General features: G+C 46.3%; 2 protein-coding genes across 13 annotated transcripts in view; one reads left to right on the top strand and one right to left on the bottom strand.

Moving 5' to 3' along the window:
* Positions 1-17,041, top strand: part of Marchf8 (membrane associated ring-CH-type finger 8) — a 79,861-nt gene extending 62,820 nt beyond the window's left edge. For 8 of the 9 annotated variants that reach the window (XM_027429213.2, XM_027429206.1, XM_027429211.1 and 5 more), the window contains 5 exons: positions 8,795-8,880; positions 9,093-9,938; positions 11,173-11,353; positions 13,006-13,153; positions 13,495-17,041. In XM_027429213.2, coding sequence (XP_027285014.1) covers positions 8,795-8,880; positions 9,093-9,938; positions 11,173-11,353; positions 13,006-13,153; positions 13,495-13,796 — 1,563 coding nt within the window. In that variant the 3' untranslated portion in view covers positions 13,797-17,041. The remainder of the gene's footprint in view (positions 1-8,794; positions 8,881-9,092; positions 9,939-11,172; positions 11,354-13,005; positions 13,154-13,494) is intronic. The other variant, XM_027429215.1, reaches the window with a different exon arrangement.
* A 659-nt stretch (positions 17,042-17,700) lies between these two features.
* Alox5 (arachidonate 5-lipoxygenase) overlaps positions 17,701-21,003 on the bottom strand; it is a 45,534-nt gene continuing 42,231 nt past the window's right edge. For 3 of the 4 annotated variants that reach the window (XM_027429216.2, XM_035448981.1, XM_035448982.1), the window contains exons 11-14: positions 20,876-20,997; positions 20,552-20,652; positions 19,867-20,037; positions 17,701-18,202 (exon numbers count right to left, since the gene is read on the bottom strand). In XM_027429216.2, the coding sequence (XP_027285017.1) occupies positions 18,023-18,202; positions 19,867-20,037; positions 20,552-20,652; positions 20,876-20,997 (574 nt within the window). In that variant the 3' untranslated portion in view covers positions 17,701-18,022. The remainder of the gene's footprint in view (positions 18,203-19,866; positions 20,038-20,551; positions 20,653-20,875; positions 20,998-21,003) is intronic. The other variant, XM_035448983.1, reaches the window with a different exon arrangement.

The raw sequence follows: 21,003 nt of genomic DNA, 5'->3' as shown, positions 1-21,003 counted from the left end.
CCCACACTGAGCAGCTCACAACCACCTCTAACTCCCATCCCCAGGGGATCCAATCCCTCTCTGGCCTCCACAGGCACTGCACTCATGTACAAACACAGACACATACGCATATAACTAAAATTATTTTTTTAAAAGAAATGATAACATCACATTCTTTGTAAGATGTGGGCAAGCTAGAACCCTTGTACAGTGCTAGTCGGAATGTAAACTACTCCAGTCACTATGGAAGCCTGTATGAATGTTACCAACAATAAACCTACCATATTACCCAGGTTAACACTCCTGGGTGCTTTCCTGAAGGTGCTTAAGTTAACAGGATGCTTACACATCGATATTTATTGCAGCCTTATTCGTGGTAGCTAAATTGTGGGACAGACCTTAAGTGTCTATTGATGGAGGAATGGACAAACAAAAACTGGCACACACACACACACACACATATATATATATGTATATGTATATGTATATGTATATGTATATGTATATGTATATGTATCTGTTCAGTCGTAGGGAACAAAGTTGTGTCATTTACTAGAAAATGGATGTATCTGGAGATAGTCATGTCAAGCATATTAAGTCTGTGTCAGAAAGACAAATGTCACCTTTTCTCTCATTTGTGGGCCCTACACTTTATACAGATTCATAAAATATTGCAGGTATATATGACATGAAGGATAGATGTGATTTTCTTTGGGAGAACAAAGGGGACAAGGAGTGGACAGAAGTGAGAATGAGAAGGTCCAGGGAATATGGGAGGATGTGCTCAAAGTTCATTATATACCTATATTTAAATGTCCATGTGAAATTTACAACGAATGTACACCAATTAGAAAAATACTGTTAACAAAGGTTTCTTTACTGTTAGGCATTGGATTGCAGGACCCATGCAGTCCTGGCTCTTCTCACCTTGACAAGGACTTCTTAATCTGATAAGTCAGCATAGCTCAGAGCCATGTTCATCAGATACACTGTCTGTACATCTCTTCCACTCTTATGCTTCCTATGTTACCGTCAAATGACTTAATTCATAATTTTACATCAGTTTATAATGTCTGAAATCACATTTAGTTAGAAATCACATTGATTAGTTTCCACCCGAAGTGAAATGTAACTATTACACAGTATGTTCCTCAGTTTATCATAACTGAGGAAGTCATTGTCACTCCCTGGTTGTCTTAATTCTTCCTTTTATAAGAGGTGGGGATTTGGGAGACTGTGGTAGAGAGCCTCTTGTTATTAGGGCCTGTCATTTGGGGGAGGCAGAGAGCCTTGGAAAGTGGATTGGGGTGGGGCAGCAATATACTGAGCACACATCTAAGTGGCTGCCTGCCCTGTGCCACCAGGACCTTACAGCCTGCAGGTTGTCTTGCCCCAGTGTAAGATTTGTCCTTGCTTGTTAACACAGAGACAAGTAGGCACAGTATAGCTTTTATGGCAATTGCACTCGTGCATGTACAGAGACCAGAGGTTTACACTGAGAGTCTTCTTTTCCTCTCTGCCTGATCTTGCTTTGAGATATGGTCTCTCACTGAACTTGGAGCTTTTTGGTTAACAAGTGAGATTCTGGGATCTGCCTGTCTCCACCCTCACCCCAAAACTGGAGTTACAGGTGTACACCACTACACTTAGCTTTTTACATGGATGCTGGGGATTCAAACTTACTCACTGAACTGTCTCCTATCCTCATAAGCCTTAATAGGTGTAATAGAAGAAATGAACCAAGTATAAAGACAGGAGGATAAGAAGTTCCCTTTGAAAACAAACCCAAGACAGGGTCAGCCCTGCAGGTTGGTCTAGGGACATCCCCAGAGACAGAAGGTGTAGGGCCTAGGGCTGAGGAAGACTGAGGCTGCTGGGAGCACCCTAGCAGAGGCTGAAGAGGCTGGTGAAGTTTGAAGATAGCCTCAGAAACGTCTTTTGGGTTAAGACATGGGTTGGTAGCTTCTCAGTGGTAGAGTGCTTGCCATATATGCATGAAGCTCTGAGGTGGATAGAATGTGTTTCCATAGAGACTATGTGTGTTTTAGGGAGAGGGGGATATGAACTTTAAAAATGACTGATTTCATTTACCACCTTCAAACTCATCCTATGTTCCCACTGGCATCATTCCCTGCCTGTGGTTTAATCTGGAAGTTGTGTGTCCCTTGAGCTAAGGCTGACAAGACAAGTAACCTGAACAAGGATTGCAGGTGGGGCCGTACTATGGGAAGGGGTTGGTCCTAGCAGGATTGGAAACTGTGGACTCACTGTGTAAGTCATCAACGGCAAGTCTGCACAAAAGCTCGCTAGCAAACACTTCATGCTGTGTGTGACCTTCCCGCCTTTCCTCTGGGTTTACTTCATTGTTGCAGCAGGCCTATGGCTTGACTTGTTAATAAATAATTTAATGTGTGTGCACACTCATGTGTACAAGTGCATTCAAATGTGCATATACACAGGGGAGCAGGGGACAGCCTTGGTAATTAGATCTCAGGAGCTGTCCATTTTGTTTTTTGAGACAGGGTCTCTCACTAGCCTGGGACTTGCCAAATAGGCTAGACTGGCTGGCCAGTGAACCTCAAGATCTATCTGTCTCCACCTCTCCAGTGGTAGGATTAGAGGAGGGCACCATAATGACAAGCTCCCTCCCACCACCCTTGTAGTCTCTAGGAATGGAAGTCAGGTCCTTGTACTTGGCTATTGACTGAGCTGTCTCCTTGGGTCCTTAGCCTGATGTTTAAATGACTCAACTCTAGTGGTCTGCTCAGTGGAGTGGTCCCAGAGCACATTGAGTACTCGAGTTTAAAATCTCTTTCGCCACCACCCCAAAACAATGTTAGAATTACTCTTGGTAGTGAAATGTAACTATTTAAAGAAAGTACATTAGTGAAAGGCCCTTCTGAATGATACACATATACACAAACACAGCCCTTTGACCAAATCCACCACTGGTGATTTTGAGCCTTTATATGGTCACAACTTTAGTTTCTGGAGCTATGAAGACATCTTTGCTCAGAAATTGTTGCCTTCAGTATTCTTTATTATAAACGTGCTATTTTGTGAAGATTCTAGCTGCAGAGACTTTAGGAAGGCAAGTATTAAGAAAGCATTTTGGGTTCAGCTTTTCTTCTGCCGATGCTGTGCCCTATGGTTCTCATTGTACTGGAGACATACTGCTGTCCACATGACTGGGCACCAGCAGGCCAGGAAAGAAGAGAACTCAGTGTCAATGCCACTTGCTAGGCAGCATTGAGTCACTTGTAATGGAAATACTTTTGTATTCAGTAGTTCTTTATATGCACCCCCCCCCATGAATTCTATGTTGTATCTATTCACTTTTTAGTGGCCAGACTAGTTAATTGCTTTTGTGGAGGCTGGCTCTTGGCACAGCCTTCCAGCAAGAGGCATGATGTATGTATCGGGCAGCCACAGAGTGGCCTCTTTTTAAATTGTAGCTCACTGTTTAGGTTGGATACAACTGGGTATTTATTTATAGAAAGGAGCCTCTGACAGTGAAGCATTAGCTTTCACAGAGTAGTTTCACTCAACTGAAAGTTTACTGAGACATAATCTAAGTGACTACAGACACCCAGTGAGGCTGGGTCTTCCTTGTGAGGTCAGGACTGCTGAGCTGGTGGTTAGCAACAAATCACTACCTTTTAGTTTGGGGTGGGAGGAGAGTAACCTTTAGCAACTTCCTAAGAAGGAAACACAAATTAAAAGGTATTCTGATAAACAAAGCCTCCATGATTGAGGCTTTGTTTTCTATCAGGCTCTACTCTCCTGCTTCCTAGCTTTGCCTCATGCCCTTACTCTGTATATGCATAGTTATGGTCATTCCCCATTATACCTTTTTGACATGCGTTATTTGGAGTTGAGAGGAGAGTGACAGGTATTTTCTCTTGACTTCAACTAACCGAATGAAACCCAACTCTTCCCAGGACACTGATCCGTGTTAGGTACAATTTTCCAGATTAGACCTTATCCCTTCTACAATATAGTCCTTTCACAATCCAGCAAGTGAATTTGGTTCCATGAGGGGCCTATCTTCCTAAGATAACAGGAGGAATTGACTAGGTAATTCCCTCTGTCTCCCATCCCTTGTTGGGTGGAGGTTTTCTTCCATAAGTCAGTGCCACCAATTGAGTTTGACCCACAACACAGAAGAAGAGGTCACTACATAGCAATGAGGGTGTGAATACACATGGACATTCTGCCAAGTTTTCAAGGGGGTGTCATGATGACTTATCTCTTACGTACTGTACCTTCACAATATATTTTTGGCTTTTCCTGTGGCAGCTAAATAGAGCCGGCTGATGAAGGTTTTCAGTCTCAAAGTGGTTTGGGGACTAGAAAGCAGAGAATACCAGTGATTGTAGGAGTGTGGACATTTAAAAATAGTTCTCAGTCTGCCTCCCTGTGTAACTGACAGTAAAGCTTTGGTACCAGAGACCTTGTGTGCTTAATTCATGACAGGAGACGGTCCCAAGGGGTGGCTGGGGCCTTTGGTGGCTACCATGGATTGAAGATGCTGGGAAAAGAGGATGGAGCATGTCGATAGGCCCATGAGACGTGATATGAAGAGGCAAAGACATATTGTCCACATATATCCTGAGACCCCTTTCTCACTGGGAAGTGACAGAGGCTGGCATGGGCTTGTTATTATCATATCTACAAGTAAATTAAACTTTAGATTCTAAGAACTCTATTAGTGTCAATTAGTGTGTTTAAAGAATATGCTTGTCTTAGTTTGTGAATGTTGCTGTGAAAAAGACTGTGACCAAAAGCAACTTGGTGGAAGAAAAGGTTTACCTCATCTTATGGCATACTATCCCTTATAAAGGGAAGCCTGAATTCTTCCAGGAGGGTAGAAACCTGGAGACAGGAGCTCTAGCAGAAGCAGAAAGGTTGAATTAGGTGTAGATTAGAAGAAAGGATATATGATAGGTAGAATTTTAGTTGGGGGGTGGTAGGGGAGGAAGGGAGGGAGAAGGGAACTGGGATTGTCATGTAATTCAGTCTTGTTTGTAATTCAAATATATAAAAAATTAAAAACTAAAAAAAAGGAATCATGGAGGAACATTTTTATTGCCTTGTTCTCTCAAGGATTGCTCAGCCTGCTTTCTTATGCAGTCTACAGCTAACTGCCCAGGGATGGCTCTTCTCACAGTGATCTGGACCATCTTATATCAATCATTAATCAAGAAAATGCCCTCACAGACTTGCTTACAGGCCAATCTGATGAAGGCATTTTCTCAATTGTCATTCCTTCTTCTCAGATGACTCTAGCTTGTGTCAAAATGACTAAAAAACTAACAGGCACAATTGACCCCTTGTTAACTTATACACAAATGCATCACTGTTAAACTATAGCCTTTCCTTTCTTTTTTATCCCCCAGATACCTAATGCTACTTTCACAATATAAGCTGTAGTATATAATTTTAAAAGTCCCATGCCTTTAAAAATTCACACATTAAAAGTTCAGTCTCTTTAAAATATCCAAAGTCTTCTTAAAATACCCATTGAAGCAAAACCCACGTACAGATGTATAAGTATCCCAATGTCTGACATCTGGAATTCACAATCTTTTGGGGTCCAAAGGACTTTGGGCTCCTCTCCTTCTCTAGCTCTGCCATCATCAGTACATGTAGCTTGTCTCAAAAGCTTACACTAGCTGCCTTCCACACCTGCTGCTATCCTTGTTAGTCATTCCACAGTTCTGGCATTTCCAATATGCTGTGATCTCCACAGGCTGCATCTTCACCAAAGGCCTCCTGACCTCTCTTCAGGACCTTGACCCTGCCACATGACCCCTTCAGTCCTGGAGTCCCCACTGCAGCTAAGGCTGTACTTTCATCAGTGGCTTCTCTAGATTTATACAGTGCCAAGCCAGCTGCTGTCCATAGCCCTTTCAACCTTGCAGCTTTCATACCACCTGGAAGACTTATACATTAAGTTCAGCTGCTAGTTTGCAGCTGTGGCCATCTCTGGACCACAACTCTATATGCTCACCATGAGGGAATGCTTCCTAGAAGTTTTTACCTCAATGATTCTGGTTTCTTTTCATTCTTACTGTTTTTTCAGTCCCATCATTGTCTCAGTAAAGCAAAAATTTCACTTCAGTGGTTCTGGTCTCTTGTGGATCACAGCTGATTCCTCATTCGTGACTGACTAGAAAACACAGATTCTTAACTCCAAGTATCCCATGAATGGCTCTTTCCTCTAAAATGTACACTCCAGGCCTCCATCATCTGAATTGGTCTCAGCATTCTTACCTTCTAAGTTCCCACAGCAGCTTATTAACTTCTGAGTAATTAATGGCTTTTCTATCTCAAGGTTCCAAACATTTTCACAATCCTCCCCAAAACAGCATGGTCAGATTTGTCACACCAACACTCTGTGATCCTGGTACCAATTCCTGTCTTACTTTGCTTCCTGTTGCTGTGAGAAAGACTATAACCATGCAGCTTGGGGGAGGACCAGGTTTACAGTTTGCTATTTGTCATAAGCAAGAACTGAAGCAGAGCAGAACCCTGGAGCTGGAATTCAAGCAAACCCACTGCTTCCTGGCTTGCTTCCTATGGCTTGCTCAGCCTACTCTCTTATACGACCCAGGGCTACCTTGCCTAGGTGTGGCACTGTCCACAGTAGTCTGGACCCTTCTTTATCACCCATTAATTAAGAAAATGTCCCCACAGGCTTGCCTACAGGCCAATCTAATAAAAACATTTTCCCAGTTAAAGTTCCCTCTTCCCAGGTGACTCTAAGAAACTAACTAGAACAATGCTCAATGTCCATATGTACATTCAATTAGACAGTATAGATTACTTGATGACTCAGGTGTGCTAACTGAATGATACTGGTGACTTCAGTATATACATATACCATGTTAACATGTATCTTCTGGGTCAAATTCCTTAAGATTGAGTTCTTTCCAGGCTGGTGTGCTTGAACCTTGGCAGAAGGGGACAGAGGTCTGTTCCTGGGAGGTGGTAGTGCTGTTTGGATGGCTGATGCCTCCTTGGTGGGGTGTCAAGATGAGAGTACCCTCCTAGGGTATACTTAGAAAGAAAGTGAGGCAAGTTCTTAGTCATTTTGGTGCCTGCAGTCACGGGGTAGGCTCTAGGTAAGCTGAATTTGCTCAAGGAGCATGATTCTTTTCCTGCAACTTGTTGGGTTTCACATAGCAGATTGTCACTCAGGCTCCCTGTTCTAAGGAGGTGCTGCATACAATGATGTTTTGAGCAGAAGTGGTCTGAATAGTGATGGCATTGATCATAACACAGCTGGAAAACTCTTCTAGTAACACTGTAGCTGCCTGAATGCAGCTCATGTGTTCGTGCTGATGCGGATGCAAACCCTCTGTGCTGTGGGTTCCACAGAACTACAGCTCATAAGCCAGGCACAAGAACAAACAGTTGTGGTCTGTACACTATGGTTATCATTAGTTTAGAGTGCATTCTCCTGCTGTAAGCTAGGCATGGTGACACACTCCTGTAATCCCAGCATTTGGGAGATTGAAGCATGGGGACCCTGTGTTTGAGGGGTGGGCTATATGGGAAGACAATAAAGAAATACTGTAAATAAGAGAAAAGCTGTAAATTGGTATACTACATCACACCAGAAGCAGCCTCACCCATCTCATACTGACTCCAGCTCTGGGTCAGCTCAGGTGGCCATGTGGAGTGACTGGCTTGTGCCATCTAGGTCTGTGGAAATGTGCTGTGGGATTTGTACAACAGTAAAACCTCACAGATTTCACACAGAGCATGTGTCCTCATTGTCAATAAAAGAACAATGTGTGAGAGGTGCCAGGGTCTGAAGTCTAGAGAATGAGTCTTGATGACACCTAGGGAATTGCAGTGGCTTTACATCATAGCTCAGCTCTGTTTCCAGTCTCTGTTTCTCTCCATCCACTTCTCACTGTGATAAATCCTCTGTCCAGGTTTTTCCCTCCTCCTGGTTGGTTCACCACTGCTCACAGCCCTGCTGTGTCCTGTGCGCTCATTACACACTCTTTCAGGTTTAAATTACTTGAGTATGGTTCTTAATTCTCACATTATGGTTCTTGGGAAGCACTGTATCTCCATCTCCTCTTTAACTGGGATCCTTTCCCAGAGTTGTGACAAGGCAGTAAGGTTTTGAGGCTCAGCTCTCCAGTTCTGTGTGTGAGATGGTCAGGTAGAAAACAACTTGCCAGCCTTAGGGAGGGTAGTCTTGGAAACCAGGTGAAGACAAGTGCTGACAGAAAGACTCCTGGCTTGTTATCCTTCACATCAGTAGAGTGCCTTGCATAGGAAGTGTGTGTGTGTGTGTGTGTGTGTGTGTGTGTGTGTGTGTGTGTGTGTGTGTGTGTGTGTGTGTGTAGGCTTAGAGGAAAAGCTGCTGAATCGTCAGAGCTTAGAAATGATATCGTATGCTCTTAAAATATCTTTTAGCTATGTTTTTCTTCACAGATGAGAAAAAAATACTGTTAGAATACTGCCTGGACTTGCATGGATCTGATGCCTGTTCCAGCCAGTCATAGTGGTGCACACCTTTAATCCAGCCCTCAGGAAGCAAAGGCAGAGGCAGAGGCAAGCTGATCTCTGCATTCAGGGCAGCCTGGCCTATATAGTGAGTTTCAGGCCAGCCAAAGCTATAAAATGAGACCCTGTCTCAAAAAAACACATCAAGGAACCTAATGCATGTTCCTCTCAGAGCAGTAGGAAACAGCAGACATTGGATTTTCCGCCCACTACCATCCACAAGGAGACAGTGTGTCTGGCCCCCGTGGCTTCTTCATCAACCCTGACTGAAGGTGTGTCATTGCAGGCTGGGAGTAGTCCTCCACCCACGACGGCTCCAGTGTCTTCCTTCTCTCGCACTTCTGTTACACCATCCAACCAGGACATCTGCAGGTAACACTCTGCTGCACATGCTCCCATGGCCTGTGTCAGCCCAGAATCCTCAGTTTTCTGTTTGCTCCATCATTCTACCTTTGGTCTAAACAGCCTGGGTTTATGTGCTGTTTGCCACCAAGTTACAACACAGTCTCAGCTCCCACTCTGATGTCTGCTCTCTTTAAACTTGTTTTTCCTTTCTGTGCTTTGTTCCACTGTTCTGCATGCAGTTCCAGTGCAGTGTTTTCTGAGTGTTGTCACTACAGTCCCGTGCAGTCTGCTGTTGTCTTGAAAGCTCCTCCATGCCAGAGTTCTCTGACACAAGGGCTCACTGTGACAGTTATCTGTAAAGACACATTACAGGCATCAAAGAGAGATCCCTTTGGTTCAGACTGGGACCGAGCCTCAAGGCCTGCTAAGAATACTAAGGCCAGAAGAGCACTCAGAATCTCCAAGTCACTAAGTGATGTGGGTGAGAAGACCCAGGATACTTTGGAAAGCTTTGATTATATGGAAAGAACTTGTTCCGAAGGGAAACTGGTGCTTCCTCAAGGTCCAGCTCTCAAAAAGAACAGGCTCCACCATAAAGCAAAAAGAGCAGAGTACTGCCCACCCCTCGACCATTCCAAACACTCTCGTGTGGTTTCCCTTTCTACCAACCACTCAGCTGCCTCAAAGAGGGAAGTTGGCAAGGGGAGTGTGTGCATCCCACTTTTGGAGGAGAAAGCTGATGGTGAGGCCAGGTTAAGAAGCCAGCGACTGCTCCGGTACCTGTTCTCACTCTCCCGTGGCTCAAGTGCTAGTAGCCTGCATAGGTTCCATGAGCTGGAGAGCCATGCCAGCCATTTGCACACTGCCAAGTCCTCCAGCTGGCTGGCAGGGAGCACGGACTTCTGTTCTGATGAGATGGGAGATGACGACGTCTTTGAGGATACATCATCTGCCAAACTGAAGAGCAGGGTCCTGCGTGCGCCCCTCTGCTCAGTAGAGAAGGACAGTGACCTGGATTGTCCTTCTCCACTCTCTGAAAAATGCACCCCCATCTCTCCCGTGTCCACCTCAGGGGATGCCTGCAGGTTGGTTTGCCAGGAGCCACCGTCCGGCTGTCTCTGCTAACACTTTCATAAACCTTACCTTGATTTAATATGTGAAGTTTCTGCAAAGTGAAGTAGTAAGACATTCTGTTGCCAGCTGTAGAGCAATTGTGTTTTTCAAACAGTGACACCATTTGAAAGCTAATTTCATAAGATGCAGAAAGTGCACATATTAAACCAACTCCTCTCAGCAAAATAAGTAGGCTTTGCCTAAATATGTGGGAAGAAGTGAAGTAGTGCCTCCAGCTTGCTAGCTTGCCCCTGTGAGTGTGGGAGTGCCTTGTCTCCAGTAGCCTGCTCACGTAGCTCCCTCCCTCTCTCCTTTCCTTCCTCTTACCTCAGGGTATCCTAAGTCTGCTTTCCACCTTTATCTTCCTTGTACAGCATCTGGGCCCAATTTGAGCTCATTTGTTCCTGCTCCCGTGCCTCCCTTAGTCTCTCCTTCTCTGTATCAACTGTTAACATTTCTTATTGTTGGATCAGAAAACCTGTTTCTGAAACAGATAAAACAGCAATCTAGCCAGGTGTGGGCCAGGCCCTCTTCAAAACAGCTGTTTCTACCTGTTACCCAGCTGTTGGAAAATCTCTGTTCTCAAAAGCCTAAGTTCATGGAGGTTGGTAGTTGAATCCAAGATGTTTCCTTGGAAATAATGACTGCTTTAATAATTCTTACTTAATGTGGTGAGTAGTCCCCAAAAGAAATGAAGTTGCAGAACCATTTGGAGCTTTAAGTGGAGACAGACGAAGAACTGTGATCTCTGTTGGATCCTGCAAGAGAGGGTGGGAGGTCAAGCTGTTGTGGATGTGGTAATGGGTGTGTGACTTCAAGCCCTTTAAGCCACCGTGCTGTTTGGGAGGGGAGAGTGCTGATTTGGGTTTTATTTTTCCCCTGATGTTTTATGTTCTGGAGGGTGTCTTTATTGTTGCCTAAATTTTATCTTTCAAGTTTGAAGTCTTCCCTAAAAGTGCCTGTTTTGTCATTTCTTGTATCAGTCTTCCCTTTCCATTCCCAATGCCATCCTGATGCTGCTGCTATGGTAAGCTGTCATTGAGCCAATTGTGACTGTTCTTATTGGTGCCTGTGTGTCCCTCTGCTGACAGTCACTCTTCCTGTGTTTATTTCTGAACTTTGTTTGCCAAGGAATTGGCCTTCTGATAGTGTCATCTTCCCTGTTCTAGATCCTTCTTTCACTGACTAGCTTGTCTTCCACCTTAGGATCTGCCACTGTGAAGGAGATGATGAGAGCCCTCTGATCACCCCCTGTCACTGTACAGGAAGCCTCCATTTTGTGCATCAGGCTTGCCTGCAGCAGTGGATCAAGAGCTCTGACACACGCTGCTGTGAGCTCTGCAAGTACGAGTTCATCATGGAGACCAAGCTGAAACCTTTGAGGAAAGTACGTAAGAAGGGGGTATTCGGGGAGAGTCACTCCTTCAGACTCTGCACCTGTGTTCACTGCTTTAAAAATCAGGGGATGGTTGTTTCTGATCGATGTTTCAGCTCTGACCTTCATTCATAGCGCTTCTCTTTCCTTCACACTGAGACTGTTTGTTTCACTGTCCCTCTTCTCTCCTTGACCACCAACTGTCTGTGACAGCATGCTCAGCCTTTAGCTTCTTATGTATTAGCTGTTGTATGTCTCTAGTGGGAACACACACTCCTCAGCACTCAGCCCCGTTCATCACAGTGTGTGTGTGTGTGTGTGTGTGTGTGTGTGTGTGTGTGTGTGTGTGTACTGGATGGAAGGGTTCATGGATGAAGACGTGTCCCAGTCACTGCTGCCTCCCTGGGACTGGCTTCCCTCACACTTGTCAGCTTCACATATCTCTTTCTGTGCCAGGCACAAAAGATCACATTTGGAAGGAGAAAATGGGGTCCTACTGTGTCAAAATCACTAATATAGAAGTTGCTAGGGCACTCATACATTATGAGGCCAATAAAATGCCAAGTTATTTGGCAGTAGAACATGTAGGGGAAGAAGTGGTCTTCATGGGCCAATCTCATGGGGGGAGGGGCATTGTAAATGGTGTGGCTTTGAAGTAGTTCTGGATGTGTAAGAATGGCAGGCAGAGTGAAAGGGCTTCATAGGGCTCAGATTGCCTGTGGGGAACGTATCCACCCGGGTGGTGATGTGAGCACTTCAGGAGTGCCAAAGGGTTGAGCTGTGGACATTTTAGAAAAGAGAGAATCCAGGCACAGAAGACACCAAGATGCTGACTATGATGCTTCAGGTGGGATCTTGCTACTTCTAAAACCCCAACAGAATGTAGTTGGGTATTAGAGCAGGCAGGTGCAAACTGCTCAAGAAAAGGTTTTGCCTGGTCAAAGTCTCCTGGAACCTACTCTGTGTGAATCTGTCACAAGATCATGTACTACTGACGTAGGAGAGATCATCAATGAAGCTCTGTTTTCACTTAGCCTGATAGTCTGTGGCCATCATTAGCAGAAGACATGCAGAATGTTTATACTTTGTTCTTTCTCTCTACTTTTATGTCTTTTCTTCTGATTTGGGAACCAGTAAATGACAAAGCCAATCTGTTTGGAGTAAATTAATGAGCTCCTAGAGGGATGGCACTGGCAGAGGCTGCTTGTACCAGGAACTCTTAAGCATCGATTTCAAGCTGTTGCTGCCAAAGTAGCAGAGGACCAAAGAGTGAGAGCCTTCTGCCATTCACTTCACAACATAGACGTGACTCATTCCTAGTGTGTTGTGGTATCATCCCTCTTCTTCCATCCCTCCATGTCAGTCTCAACCGACATGCTCCTGTGTCAAGCTCCTCATTGTCTGCTTACAGGAATAAGGGACTAGCTAGTGGGAGGTCACTGCTCCTCTCAGTCCTAGCTTCTCTTCATTGCACAGAAAGTTGGCTGTATCTGCTACCTCACTGAAGCCAAGTGGTTTAAAGTAGTTCTGGGTGTTTGGGGAAATGGATCTTGCCTGGGAGTGGGAGGGAAGGAAAGCCGATCATAGCCATGAGCAGCAGTCATGCCCATTGCGGTCCATTGCTCTGAGTCTGGGCCTTATGCTCTCTGTGCTGTCTTTTCCAGTGGGAGAAGTTGCAGATGACTTCCAGTGAGCGAAGGAAGATCATGTGCTCAGTAACATTCCATGTCATTGCCATCACCTGTGTGGTCTGGTCCTTGTATGTGCTCATTGACCGCACCGCAGAGGAGATCAAGCAGGGTCAGGTGACAGGTGAGTGCCTGGGCTATGAGGTGAGCGTGGTTCACAGGTCCCAGGGCCTGAGGTGCTGAGGTTCAGAGCTGTTCCTCTCACAAACACCTGGGTTTGTAAAGGGTGAATTCCAAGGATATTTCTCTGCGTCTTCAAAGTCCATCACAAGAGATGAGACTTGGGACTTCTGAGAGAGCAGGATATATCACAGTGAGAACCCTCCATGCTGCCTTTGTGGGACAGGGGAGGGGCGGGTTGATGAGTAACAAATCTGTTTACTGATTGTGGAGTTTGGAAACTGGGTCCTAGTTACTGCTTAAATGAGGCTCCTGACAGTCTAACTAAGTCTTCCTCCCTTGCAGGAATCCTAGAGTGGCCTTTCTGGACTAAACTGGTAGTTGTGGCCATTGGATTCACTGGAGGACTTCTTTTTATGTATGTTCAATGCAAGGTGTACCTACAATTATGGAAAAGACTCAAGGCTTATAATAGAGTGATCTATGTTCAAAACTGTCCAGAAACAAGTAAAAAGAATATTTTTGAGAAGTCTGCACTAACAGAGCCCACCCTTGAAAATAAAGAAGGACATGGAATGTGTCATTCCACCACAAATTCTTCTTGCACAGAGCCTGAAGACACTGGAGCAGAAATTATTAATGTCTGACAGTGTGGAAGGTGTCATTTCCCTGATGTCCACAAAGAGCTGAAGGAATTTGTTTACTGCCAATTGTGTTCCTTGCTTCTTTCATGTAATAGCATAGACTGGGCAGGTGACTGTTGATAGTGGCCTCTCTTTTTCCCAACCCTCCTTGGTGTGAAGATCTTAGAATTCCTGAGGAGCAGATGCCACTTGCCCCATTCTGCCAGGTTCTTCTTTGGGCCGGAAAGCTGAGAGACCCCAAGTAACCATGATGAGGGACTGGCTGAGTTTCAGCTCCTGGTCTTGAGCAGATAAGGAAGTAAAAAGCTAAGCCCAGGGGACAGAGCAGCATGGGGGAGACTGGTGGTGAGAGAGTCCCCAGAGGACAGAGCAGTGGGTACACGGAGTGCTGCTGCTGGTGGCAGGGCTCCCTCCTCACTGATAGGAGCTAGGAGACAGGAAGGGAGCAGAGCCTACACACAAACCCCTGCCTCGCTCGCTCGCTTGGCCGCTCGGCCCATGTTGCCGCATTGCTCTGGGGTGGGTAAGGCTGTAGGGCCCTGTGTCTGCTGGTGTGTGAATCACTGAGCAAACAGCACTTTATGAAAGTTTTTATTTTGGAATTCCTGTGTCTAGTGGGTGTGACACTTAAAAGAATGTCATATTTAGACATGTTCTCTTTATTGCCCCTGTCATCTCTTTGCATAAAAATTGATTTGAAACAATTTCTTCCTTATATATTCTGAATAGTAGGATGTCTTCCCATGTCCAGAAAAGACTGGTGACTTCAAGCAAGACAGACAAGTCTGAGATATTTTTCCTTAACAGTGTCCATGGGAGGTAATGGATGCCAAGGACATACTCTTTGGTTTTGAGCCTGTCTGCTGACAAGCCCTAGCTTACAAGCCCACCCATGCATTTCTGTTTTGTCAACACTAAAATGGAAGGATTTTGAGATCTAATGGATGAGTCAGGCTGAGTATTTAGAGAATGCTCCTTTGACTGACAGAAGTCTCCAGATGGAGTGGACACACACTGTGGACACCCCTGTGATCCACCTCTGCTTCCCATGGTGCTGACCATGTTTTGTGGAGTCACTGCTGAGGGCTGGGAGGTAAACAGACCAGCTTTGAGATGAGGTCTTGGCATGAGCAGCCAAGTGGCATGTCACGGGCCACTGTGTCATGGGCTGGCCCATACACACTCACCGCCTTAACCAGACATGACAGGATCGTTAGGGTCCTTAGGGCCACATGTGATCCATTCTGTCATTGGGGTTACCTCCTGCACCATTTTTCACAAGACAGACAAAGCCAGATCACCACCATTAAATGGCCTTTGTCCCTTTAAATAGTCTGCTGAACATTTTTTTCTTGAAGGCCATTGTCACTGTGCCAGGCAATAGTCAACTCACAATGTGACAAGAGGGATCCCAGAAGTGTACTCTCCTAAGTGGTCCTGTTGGCTACAGGGTCTTCAGAGCCTCCTGAGGTGGGAGGGGCAGTGCCTGGGAACTTTGCTGCTTTTCCTGTCTTCTTCAGAGACTGAGGAAACTGACAATGGATCTTTTGTGGTTCCCAGTAGAAGCCCCATGCTTGGTTTGCAGGGGCAGGTTTTGTCCTAATAACCCTTATCTAATCTCTGGGGTCATGGGGTTCAGTCATAGAGCTGTTTTGCCAGGGATTTCAGTCATTATCCAATCAGCCCACTCCTTAGGTTAGCCTATTCTCTCTCCCAGACCACACAAGCCTCCCTGTGCTCACTATGCCCCAAAGTGCAATTACTCACACACCTTCTTGGTCTGGGGACACCAGGAAGCTACAGACTGCCCATTAGGGATCCCTTACTATACCGTTCAAAAGCTGCTGCAGCTGAGTACCTAATCCTGTCCATCTGTCCCTGAAACAATGCTCACTCAACAGTGGGCGGGCAGTCACATGAAGATGGAGATTGTTTGAAGTATGAAGTCCCAACCAGCCACTGAGGCTTCTGTAGAGAGGACAGTGTATTTCATTGGGAGTAGTCCCTGCACAGCTGCCCCAGGGGCCTTGTACCCCACATAGATAAGGTGACTTTAGATCCATGGCTTTCATGTTGTTCTCTTCATTTCAGGAAGGCCTAACTCCATCTCTTTCTTCTCTGGCTACTCTGTTGAAGTCTCTCTTCATCCTTCTTCCCTTCCCAGCTACCCCTTGGTCATTTTTTCCTGTAGGTGCTCTGATGTAGCAAACAGCTGTACCTATTGGCAACTCAGTGCACGAGACTGGCAAGGCATGCACTATGAAGCATGATAGCAGGTCTATGGTCTGCCCAGGCTCCCCATGTCCTTGTCTGATTTCCCTCTGAGTAATTTTGCAGGGTTTATCTGTCTATTCCATTTCTCCTCATTTGAGTCTGAATGTAGTGGGAAGATGGTAGATGGCTGCACCAAGCAGGTCTAGGATGAGGCCTCAGGGCCAGGGGGGCTTAAGCTTGCGGGTCAAATGAAGGAGGAGGTAGTCTCAGGGTGTAACTATCAGCCCTCTCTATAACCTAACCTTTACCCCCATGACTTTAGCTGCCATGAGTAAGTGGGAGGGGGCTGTGCCCAAGTTAATTGCAATATTTTCCTGGAAATGTTGTAAAGTTCTCTTCTTACTCCAGGTCTCTTTGTTTCCCCTTTCTGGCTTTAGCACACTCTTTAGTCATGTAGGCCTAGTTTCCAAACCTGTGGGTGTCTCCACCTGGACTCATTTGTGCCGACCTCAGGCAGTGGGGGAGGGGACAATTCAAGGCATTGAGTAGTTGTCTAAATGACAGGAGGCTAAAGGCTGGATGGGCAGAGTGAAGAGCTATAATTTGTGGGTGTGATTGGATGCACATGCATATTTGAAGTGCCACCCCACCAAAGCTGGTTTGAGATAGCTTATTATGCAGCTTTTATCTGTAGTCCAAGGAAAGTCCAAAGCATAGGGAGATGAAGGCATTTATTTGTCTTTGTGTTGGAAGTGATTGATGAAGGTGTGTAACTGGTGCACATTTAGATGCAATGTTTAAAGTTGATTGTTAATAAAAACCAAATTTACACTGGTGTGTGTAGTGTAGTTTCTAAAAAGCACTTCACATTTCTTAAAAAATTTCTAGTAATCTGAATGTCTAATTTTTTAATCCTTTTGTGTATGTTCACTGTTTCTCAGTATTACTGCTTGAATAATTCTCTGTACAGGGGATTTGTTTGTGCTATTCACGGGGTATCTAAAGGTAGCAATAAAGCTTTTCTTTACAAAGGAGTTTTGTGATGAGAGTGTTTTCCAGTGGGAAGCTGGAATACCCTTTCCAGCCCACATGTCAGTGGATAATAATGAGGCCGTGGGGAGAAGGGGTCCAGAGGTGGGAGGGCTGGGAGTAGAAGGGGATTTGAATTGATGACAAGACCCATGTGACATATGTTTTAGTGACTTCCTTTAGTCATTACAACCCTGCCTCAAGAGACAAGTGTCAGCCAGTTGCCTGGCTAGAAGGAAAAGGAGGGGATGCAGACAATGATGCCTGTGCTAGCCCAGGGCACAGGAATAGATGAGTTGGGCACCCTGCCCTTCCAGGGCTCCCTTCTTGAGGGGAAGGCTATTCATTCATGAAGACAGCAGCAGAAACTAGGAAACAGCCTAGATGTCCTTTAGCTGGTGAGTGATAATGAAAATATGATATCTATATCTATAGATAGATAATATCTATAATTTTGTTCATCTGCAAAGAAACATAAAATTTGCAGGTAAACAGATGGAACTGGCAAACACTATACTAAATGATGTGCCCAGACAAAGAAAGACAAATGTCCGTTTTAAATGAATTTTATTTTATAACAAAATTGTCATTCAAGAGATTTCTTTAGGCACCTACTACATAAAAGCAGTTGGACAAAGCATAAATAGAATAAGGTAACCCCGACCCAAGAAGAACAGATGTCACTTACTTTGATGGACTGTTGCTTATTAGTGTAGAAGTGCTTATCTGGGCTGGGGATCACAGCTGCACAGCCCCGCTCCAGGTGGAAGGTCCCTGTACTGTGTACATATTTCCACCAAAGACAGGAAGAAGCAGGAGCATGCCCTCCCATCCTAGAATAGCCAGGCCCAGGGGGAGCACTGCTAGCTTGGAAGGAAGATGCATCAGCTGCCCGAAGGTCTGTCTAGAGCCTGCCAGGAAAGCTGGGGACTGGCTGGCAAAGCCACTGGCCTTCCCAGAGAGATGCTGGGCCAGGCAGGCCAGGCTTAGATGGCTACACTGTTGGGAATCCTGTCTGGTGACAGGTAGTAGTAGGGGAGCTTTTTGTTTTTATTGCGCTCAGCGATCACACTAACAATGGCCTCCAGGTTCTTGCGGAATCGGATCATGGCTTCTTTCACCGGTTTCTCAATGAAATGCTCCTCAGGATACATGCCCAGAAACAGCTGAGGGTCAGACATGGAAAGACAGTTTAAGATGGTGTCATATAGACTTGTAGGCCTTGTCCCACTGCAAGAGGCTTCCCTTGGGAGAAAGAAAGATAGCAACTCAACTCTCTTCATCTTTGACCTTTGCCACCTGCTGGGATTGGTACATTGTACAGACAATGAACACTACTTGGCCATACAAAATAACCTGGAGGCCATTGTGTTAAGTAAAAGAAGCAGATGCAAATACCATATATGGGATATTAAAAACCGCTATCTCGCCAGGTGCAGTGGCACACACCTTTAATATCAGCACTTGGGAGGCAAAGGCTCCCAAGTGAGTTCCAGGCCAGCCAGGGCTACATAGTGAAACCTGGTCTAAAAAAGAAAGACTTGTCTCATCATCTCAAAGAAGTCACCAGAGGAGGAAAAAATGGCAAAATTAGTGAATTCAAAGGCAGGGACTGTTCTGCAGCATGGCAGGGTACATAGTTAACAATGTAGTGTGTATTTCTAAACAAGAAGATTCTGAACATCACACAAGGAAATGGTTGGCCAGATGCTGTAACTGAGCAGTATCAGTGTATGCACACATCACACTATCTCATAAATATGTAAATACTATGTGCAGTTTTTAAAAAAAATCATAGGTTATACAAATGCCACTTCCTTTTCCCTATGAGAGGCTCAGGGCTGGAGCTTTAAAAGGCAACTCCTAGTTGCCAGGTATTTTGTAAGACAAGTGAAGGTACAGTAGAACCTAGAAGGTCTCAGCTCTGGAAGTTCTGTGGCCTCGGGGTCCTGTTGGCCTGTCCTTTTAAGGTTTGAGATAGGTAGAGGCCCTGGACATTAGGAAGTGGTGGAGCGGGGAGGGCAGGGGGCACCCTGCTGGGCAATATGCTCCTTGCTTGCTTACACCAATGTCTGAAGTGTTCAGTGACTGGAAAGGGGGTGGGAGAGCTGCGGTTTAGTTTGCAGAAGTCAGACTTGACATCCTTTGACCAAAAGAGAAGAGGTCATACCGAGCACAGAACCAACACATTAGCATGTCTGCGGCAGGTGGAAGGAGCTCAGCCAGTGGAATAGCCCTGGAACATTGCACAGGGCTGTGTCTGCCAAGACCTTCGTAGCTGGGAGTACCTGGAAGGGGCCTGGGGGCTCTGACTGCCCCTGTAGGGAGCCAGGAAACCACACGGAAGAGATTTATCGAAAACTGGGGCTGCCGGGCTTTGGTGGCGCACACCTTTAATCCCAGCACTCGGGAGGCAGAGGCAGGCGGGTCTCTGTGAGTTCGAGGCCAGCCTGGTCTCCAGAGAGAGTGCCAGGATAGGCTCCAAAGCTGCACAGAGAAACCTGGTCTCGAAAAACCAAAAACAAACAAAAACCAAAAACAAACAAACAAAGCAAAAACAAAAACTGGGGATGATTTAGAGGATGGTATTACACACACCTCTCTGAAGACTTGGAGCAGAGCCTGTGCCTTCCACTGCCAGTCCACTCTGGGCTCAGGCCCAGGCTGAGGACTTGGGGTGGGGTGCCCCCCCCCACTAAGCAGTTACACCTTAGAGGTTAAGATTCTTGGCTGTAGGTGTCCAGCTAGAGCCTGAGCCCCAAAGCCTTGGGCTGGAGAATTGGATGAAACTGCAGTGACCTATACTGCCTCCAGCATTGCCTAGTCTTACCTCATTTTCTTGGAACTGGCTCAATGCCCATACTGCGCCTAGATGCCAACATGAGCGGCCACGGTCTGGTAGAGTATCCACGATCTGCTCGATGGTCACCACACCCTTGGCCGTGGGCGGTGGGGCCCGCATAGTTGGAGGAGCATTGGGGATCCAGGAGCACCAGTCATACTGTGAGAGCAGCACCAACTGTGTGGGTGCCCAAGAAGCCAGCACCTGCCCACCTCAGACTTCACAAGGAACCAGCTTAGCAGGCTCCACCCTCCCTGAGGGTACCACCCACACATCTCTCTGATGGCCCCATCTCACCTTCCTTGGTCCCCTCTCCTGTTGCTCAAGCCACACCTTCCACACGTCTCCATACCACCTCTGTCTCCTCTCTTGCTGCCCCTCTTGCCTTCCTTCCAGGGCCCCCAGGCCTCCCTCAGGGATATCCATGTCCTCTCCCTCCTCAGACCCTTTTCCCCCTTCCCAGGGCCTGCAACTGCCCCAGCCAGGTGAGTGCCTTAGGTGTGTCTGCAGAATTCATGCCTGCTACTGCTGGTTCCAAACTCAGGGACTGCATGGGGATGGGTGGGCTAGCAGGGCAGGAACCAGAGGTGGGGGAGTCCAGGGATATGAGAGGTGGCTCCGACTGTGGGGTACCTGAGACAGTGGTACCCCAGAGAGGGTTATCTAGGCCTACCTGGCCGAAGTTTACGGCTGCATGCTGGGCCGAGGCTGTGAAGATCACCACAGTCAGGTACTCAGACAACTTCTCTCTGCTCTTGATGGACTTGGGGAAGCCTAAGATGGAGCCACAGACCATGAGCCCATCCCTATGAGGGACACCTGGCTCAGCCTGTCCTGACTCCCCCACCCACACTTTCCAAGATCTACCCTGGCAAGTCACTTGGAGAAGGGAGGGGGCAGGTGCTTTGAGGGAGGCATTTGGTTGGGTGCCTCCTGTTTCTCATGACTTTGACCCCCCTGGGCTCTGCGGCAGAAGTGTAGAATCATGGTGGCCTACCTGAGGCTTTTCTGCCACGCATGCCGTACACGTAAACATCCCTCACGAAGTCCTGCAGCTCCTGGTCCTCCACAACCACCTGGTCATCCTCATAGTAGATGCCCACCACCTCACTTGTGAACCTAGAT

This window comes from Cricetulus griseus, chromosome 8, assembly GCF_003668045.3.
Source record: "Cricetulus griseus strain 17A/GY chromosome 8, alternate assembly CriGri-PICRH-1.0, whole genome shotgun sequence".
Lineage (NCBI taxonomy): Eukaryota > Metazoa > Chordata > Mammalia > Rodentia > Cricetidae > Cricetulus > Cricetulus griseus.
This window is presented reverse-complemented; position numbering and strand designations above follow the sequence as displayed.